Genomic DNA, 7490 nt, shown 5'->3' with positions numbered 1-7490 from the left:
TTTGGAATATTGCTGGCTTTAAAGGGTTTTTGGTTGGGCGATAATGAAACGCGTATTTATTTTAATACTGGATTGAAAGGTTCAATTTTCGCCATCGATATGTACTATTATTATATACATATAGATATATATCGACACCAAATCGTCTAAGAAGAATATAATGCTATAAAATTCGACTATTTCGGATGAAATCGATATTTTTATTGATTTTAACATATTTTTTGAATTTCCATGAATTCGGCAACCCTCGAAAATTCTTCTTTTTTTCTGTATCTTGGCATTTCTTTGCAGTAGCGGCTCGTAAGATTTGGATAGGTTTAGGCGAAAAACAGATTTTGAATTATACAGGGTGTAAGTCGGGAGGAACGGGCCAAACTCCAGGAGCGTATTGTACACGTGAAAATAATTCAAAAAAACTCATATGTTCATTGTATGAGAACATATGAGTTTTTTTGAATTATTTTCACGTGTACAATAGGCTCATGGAGTTCAGCCCGTTCCCGACTCACCCTGTATATTTATGAAATGTTATTAATATCTGAGTGGGAAGGGGCGTAAGGGTGCATCTGCACAACTAAATTTAAATCTTATAGATTAAACTAATTGACGGATTATTCAATACAACGAACTTATTGATAATTTGATCCATGAAATCATCATCCTTCTGCAGCGAACAAAACAATTCTTTTTCTATCGAAAGAAGTGCTAGCGACGACAACCTATGATTTTTCTTTGAATTTTGGCAATAGGTTTTGACACGTTTGAAGCAAGAAGAATGTCCTTCTACTGAAATACTTGTTGATGGAATGGTAGCAGTTAATGTGAATAATTTGTAAGCCTCTGGAAATATTTTTTGAAGATCATCAATCACGAAGTGTTTCAAAATTGATGCTATATTCGGTAATTTTGAAAAATCTTCGTCTTGGTATATTACAGTTAATTCACTTATTAATTGTTGTTTGTCAAACATATTTTTATAAAATTTAGTGAGATGATCTACTGAAACGGTGGGAAAGTTGCTAGTGTATGCTTTAAATTTTGAAGAATCTACTAAAGAAAAATATAATAATTCTGACATGTCTGCAAATCTTATGTCAAGTTGACTCACAATATTCTCGATGATTTCATAGAATGAAACTATCGAAGATAATCTCTCATCGTCTTTTACATCAGAGTCTGATAATCTGATCCTTTTGGAATGTTGGATGTCAACTTCATCCAATCCAATTCGCGATTGTGCTTTTTCAAAGATTATATTGAAGAAGTCCTCACTCATCAAGGATTTTATGCGTTCTTGCGCTGAAATAATTTGATTTTTGCAGTAATCGACATCTATTGAATTTTTTTGGAGAATATCGAAAAGGGGATCGGTGATATCGAAAATATTCTTGAAAACTGTCGTTAAAAATGAAAATTCTAGACTGTTCATATCTTGAAAATACCCCCTAGCACCATTAACAGACTCTATCGATGAGTTTTTATCGTCGATTATTTTCGAGAACACATTTTTAATATTGCTCCAGTCGGAGTCTATAACCTGAATAATATTAGACTTGGAAGTCCATCTGTTATCATCAGAAGAAGAGGGAATTCTGTTTTGGAGAATAGAATCCAGAATAAAAGTGCGTTTTGCTGACTGGTGAAAAAATCCGGAAATTGATGTTACAGTAGCAAAATAGATCCGGCAGTTTTTCATATTCCTCAAACCACCCTGTAAAACTAAAGTGAGCCTATGCGCGTAACAATGTGTAAATAGAGCCGCTGGTGCGTCATCTTTGATTTTTTTCTGCAACCCATTCAGAGAACCTACCATCACACTGGCGCCATCATAACACTGTCCGACTAATTTTTTTCTGTAATCAAACGGCTGTAAAACTGACTTTATTAAATCGTACATTGGATCGGCCTTTCTGTCTTCACTAACGTCATAAAATCCTAAAAAGACTTCCCTAATTTCGGCCTGTTTGTTTACATACCTGATAGAAATAGCGCACTGAGATTTTTCCAAAATTTCGGTTGTATCGTCTACTTGTACGGCAAAAAATAAAGACTCCTTAATTTCCGCGTGAATTTTGTCAGTGAGATGTTCAGAAATGCAACTAATCAGATCATTTTGAATGGTTTCGGATAACCCCGAGAAAATATGGTCAATTTTCTTCAAATGATTTTGTATCTCCGCATCTCGCTTAACTAATAAATCAAAAGTTTCATTGAAATTTCCGGAATCAAAAGAATCGCTGTTTTCATTATGACCTAAGAAAGAAATTTCCTGTTTTGCTAAAAAGCAAGTAACGTCAATTAAGTAACTCATCAACCTTCTATTTTTCCTTATTTCTTCATTTAACAATTTCAAAGTCAATGAAGACTGCATTTGTGGATCGTCTTGAACAGTGCGTGTGTCCTTTTCCAATTTTTTCAAACTCAAAAAACTACGCATGTGCTCCCTCGATAACTCGTGTTTTTTAACACCAGCGGATAAATTCTTCATGTCCGAATATCCCTGTGAAACCCAAACATTATTTCTGGCCTTTCCAAGAAGTAAACAGGGCCAACAAAATAAAGCCTGTTTGAAAGAGCTACCGCACAGCCACTGGCGACTGCCATACCAGTGGGTTTTGAAAGTACGTGAAAATGTTTCGCCATGCCTTTTATCAAGTGTTTGAAAATTGAGAGAAGGTGTCGGACGGCCAATTTTAACGATATCCTTTCGTTTATTATCGTCCAACCAAGAAAAAGGAGTTTCCAATAAGGAACGAATAATGTCAGGAATGGGATCCATTTCTCAAGAATTTGAAAATACGAACTAATGTTCCAACTAAACTAAAACAACTAAATAAAAACAGAAAGGTACTTATCAGGTTCTGTCACTTTCGGATAATGTTCAAATCAAATAAGGATGGTAAAACACAAATGCGCAAACACAGGATTCTAACCTCAAATATTATAATTATCGGTAGGTAATTATAATAATAAACTGAACTGGAATCTTTACAATTCCTGGCTGCGAGATCACTCAGAGAACGTTTTCGAAAGTACTGAAAGGCGGACAAGATCAGCGCCTACTCTTCGCCTTATTTCGTATATTTCACTCTACACACCAATGTATCTATCCTTTACTGACTCATTGGTAGATTCCGCGGCCATCGGCAGGCCTGACGTGAAGTGCTACATTTGCAGCCGTTGGGATAGATCGCCTTCAGATTGGTCGCGGCAGGAACATTGGCGTAACAAGAGTTGACTCATAGGGGACTAGCTGCAGTTTAAAAAAGGAAAATGGTTCAATATTTTATATATTTTTTCCATGGTATTGTTTTATTTCTTCTAATCAAGGGTGAAATATCACAATCGTGTGCGAGATTTTTAAATGAAAAATTCTTTGATAACATATTGGGATTGAAAATGTTAAAGAGGGATCTGATACGTAAAAATATATAAATCATTTTAAAATTTCGATAAGTGGATACACTAAAGATTTTGCAAAGTAGACGCCGTGAAGAATATCGATGCCTTCTGCACTTGTATTATAAATAACTATTCTACATATCAAATTTTTAAGTGGCTTATTTTGATTTATTATCTAATATATAAAATTCTTCTGTCACGGGGTGCGTAATCGAACTCCTCCGAAACGGCTCGACCGATTTTCGTGATCCTTAGCGAGGATATTAGTCAGGGGGGAGAATCGGACAACATTTATTTTTCATCCCCCTAAATGTTAAGGGTGGTCCACCCCTTAATTTTTTTTTTTTATTTTTCAGATAAAATTTTTTGTTTTTATTTTTTTATGATACATCATACAAAAATACATGCAACCCTAAATTTTCACCCCTCTACGATCAACCCTTATTTTTTATTTGGTAATTAAAAAGTTTTTTTTTTTTTTGCAAGAATTTTTTTTTATTTTGTCATGATATTTTTGTTTGAAAAATCTCTCAATTTTTCACCCCTCTACGTTCAACCCTTATTTTTTATTTGTTAATTATAAGCTTTAATTTTTTGGCAAAAATTTTTTTTTTATTCTATCATGACTTTAAATGAAAAATCTCATATTACTCCCAATTTTCACCCCTCTACGATCAACCCCTATTTTTTTTTGTGGATTATAAACTTTAATTTTTTGGCAAAAATTTTTTTTTTATTTTGTCGACTTAAAAAAAATCTGATTATACTCTCAATTTTTCATCCCTCTACGATTAACCACTTTTTTTTATTTGTTAATTATAAACTTCAATATTTTTGGTAGGAATTATTTTTAATTTGTCATGACAGAATAAAAAATTTCATATCTCTCTCAATTTTCACTCTTATACGATCAACCCCTATTTTAAAATCCCGATTTTTATCGTTTTTAATCTATCCACAGATCCGCAATAAGGTTGCAAGATGGCAATCAAATATTATAATTGTAGTACGATAAATTCTTATTCAGAGTTTATAATTTCAAGTTCCTTTTTTTATTTTCTGTTGAATTTTGTTTCTAAAGATGCCGGCAATTAGACGTACAAACTTAAGTCGCAGAACCCGTAATGCTACAAGTCAAAGAAATACAAAAGCAAGTCAAACTGATGAGCAACGAGAAACGCGGAATGAAGTTGAACGGAATCGATGGAACCGGAACCAACAAAATAGAAGTGTTGCGTTTAACCCCTATAGAGCTGCATTTAATTATAACAAAGAAATTGACTACAGTACACTGCATATCGTTGCTATTGGACCAATGAACGTTATTTGTCAATATTGCAAGGCATTTAAGTTTAAAAATGAAGCCCCTGCATTGTGTTGCTCGAACATAAAGAAATTAACTTAATTCAGATGAAAAGGTAACAGACATTTCTTGATTATAGGGCGGTACGAAGTTTGCCGGGTCAGCTAGTACTCAATAAAAATCTTTTGAATCGGTCAAGGAAAATAAATTGGAATGTTCATCAAAGATATAGAATTGATATTTTTAAATCTCTTCAGTTTAGACAATCCAATAATCAATATCTCTTATATCAATTAACATTATGGTACCTACTACTTGATCATTTGGATTTAATTGATATTATAACTATGACAGCTTTTATGAGATATTGATACCGAATATCAGTGATAAAATAGAGATATGGCTTTCGATTTTTTAAAAATACTCAATTTATTTTGAATAAATATAGATAAGATGATTATTATATCGGAAAAAAAATCAATTGATTATTGAGAAGATTATTGATTCAATGTGAAGAATGCACCCACAAGCTGTGGTGCAGGAGGTTTTAATTTTCCGCTTCGATATGAAGAAATCTGCGGCTGAGGCTCATCGAATGCTTTCAAATACCTATGGCGAGGCCGGTTTAGTTAAAGAACGTGCCGAGAGTGGTTTCAACACTTCAAGAAACGTGATTTTGACGTCGAAGACCAACAGGCGGTTGAATAGAGGAGGTTTTCGAAGATGCAGAGTTGGAGGCATTAATTGATCAAGACTCGTGTAAAACGCAACAAGAATTGACAGGATCATTGGGAGTGACGCAACAAGCCATTTCAAAACGCCTGGAAGTCATGGGAATGATTCAGAAATAAGGAAATTGGGTGCCGTACGAGTTGAAACTGAGAGATGTTGAAAGGCATTTATATGTAAAGGGTGTTTTTTTCGAGGTATATAACTTTAAGTTGGCATTTCTGTTCAAGATGGCGACCGATTTAACAGCTGTTAAGTGATTTATTCTCAGTTTGGTTTGGCAATTCATCATGAATACACTCACGCCTGAACAACGCTTGCAAATAGTGCAATTTTATTTCGAAAATAATGGTTCTGTGCAGAATACGTATCGCTCACTACGTCCATTTTATTTTGTTTAGCGATGAAGCGCACTTCTGGTTGAATGGCTACGTCAACAAACAAAACTGCCGCATTTGGAGTGAAGCTAATCCTCAAGTGTATGTCGAAACACCGTTACATCCAGAAAAACTGACTGTTTGGTGCGCTTTATGGGCTGGTGGAATCATTGGTCCGTACTCCTTCAAAAACGATGATGGCCAGAACACAGCTCGTGCCACAATCGATTTATTGAAAGACACGTTTGGTGACCGCCTAATTTCACGTTTTGGACCTGTGAATTGGCCTCCAAGATCTTGTGATTTAACACCGCTAGACTACTTTCTGTTGGGCTATGTAAAGTCATTGGTCTATGCGGATAAGCCACAAACCCTTGACCATTTGGAAGACAACATTCGCCGTGTTATTGCCGATATACGGCCACAAATGTTGGAAAAAGTCATCGAAAATTGGACGTCCAGATTGGACTACATCCGAGCCAGCCGTGGCGTTCATATGCCAGAAATCATATTTAAAATGTAATGCCACAAGATTATCTTGCGGATAAATAAAATTCATGTCAATCGAATAATCCATCGTTGTTTTATTGCAATTTAAAGTTCTATAGCTCTAAAAAAAAACACCCTTCATTTATAACAGTAACACTCTGTTAAATGAATGGAAATCTAAGAAAGAACGATATACACATCAAAATAAAATCATTTTATTCATTTAACAAAGTGTTATTATTAATATCCAATATTTGCCCTACTCCAACAAATCTGTTTTTTTTTTCGAATTAACGAACATTCCTTGATGATGGCTAAATGTATAGACGAAACGTTGTAATTTTCCATATCCCTACTATTGGTAATGAAAAAAAAAACTTTTCAATGGTTCAACGTGGCAACGTCGCAACGGCGTCGTAACCACGTCGATAACCATTGTCCTGGTGTTGTTTGTTGCCCTCTCCGCTTTACCGTTCTCATCCGAAACCTATCCGGCCCAAAAATGCGCTTATGTTATGACGTTCGAAATTTTCAATGATAATTTCTCTCTCGGCTCTCTATGGCCGTACGCGGTCATCGAGCCGCATCGGGCAGGTAACGTGATGTAATCTTTTCGACGAAGCGGTGACCTGAATAGCTTTGAAGCGGTCAAGTGAACCGACAAACACGCCAACGGGATTCCATTTCGAGAATGGCCTCCGATTTTGCCCGATCTGAAAGAGATAAGGTCAGTTTTCCTTTCGAGCGAAGACGAAAATAGATACCTTTTTATCCTTTCCAATTGTATAGGTACCTTTACCTCGGGAACGTTGTGGTTCCTACAAAGACTGCCAGATATGCGTGAATAATCGATAATTATAGCCAAAACAATATTTTTTCCCGAAAGAAAACCATTTTTCAATCATTTCAAAACACAGAAATGAAAATATACACGAATTACAAAAAAATGTTATATCTAAAAACGAACAAAGAAAAACAAACTACAACAAATAAAAAACTCTGAAAACACTAACACATACAAGGAAATATTAAAAAAAACATAATACGATGTTTGATGTCATATTTAATTAAATTCAATGTAATTGCAGAAGGCAATGAAGTTCAATCTAGACGGCTGTCTTTGAATTTCTCCAGTTCGTTTTTATCGACCTGTCACGAAGTTTTGATATCTTTGATATCAGTTCTCCAAA

The 7490-nt window shown here is 34.8% G+C and overlaps 2 protein-coding genes across 2 annotated transcripts in view; both read right to left on the bottom strand.

The window, feature by feature from the left end:
* LOC123685126 (FK506-binding protein 5-like) overlaps positions 1-7490 on the bottom strand; it is a 93767-nt gene that overhangs the window by 36875 nt on the left and 49402 nt on the right. The window lies entirely within an intron of this gene.
* Positions 226-3179, bottom strand: LOC123685127 (zinc finger MYM-type protein 1-like). Its single transcript, XM_045624717.1, has 2 exons — positions 2934-3179; positions 226-2829 (listed from the first exon to the last, which is right to left on the bottom strand). Exon 2 carries the CDS (start codon positions 2777-2779, stop codon positions 581-583), a length of 2199 nt encoding a protein of 732 aa, XP_045480673.1. The 5' UTR covers positions 2780-2829; positions 2934-3179; the 3' UTR covers positions 226-580.

This window comes from Harmonia axyridis, chromosome 7 (assembly GCF_914767665.1).
Source record: "Harmonia axyridis chromosome 7, icHarAxyr1.1, whole genome shotgun sequence".
NCBI lineage: Eukaryota > Metazoa > Arthropoda > Insecta > Coleoptera > Coccinellidae > Harmonia > Harmonia axyridis.
Note: the sequence above shows the minus strand (reverse complement) of the source record. Positions and strands in the feature narration are given on the sequence as shown.

Bases quoted from the DNA above. Each gene is read 5' to 3' on its own strand.
- LOC123685127 (XM_045624717.1), bottom strand. From the start codon at position 2,779: ATGGATCCCATTCCTGACATTATTCGTTCCTTATTGGAAACTCCTTTT.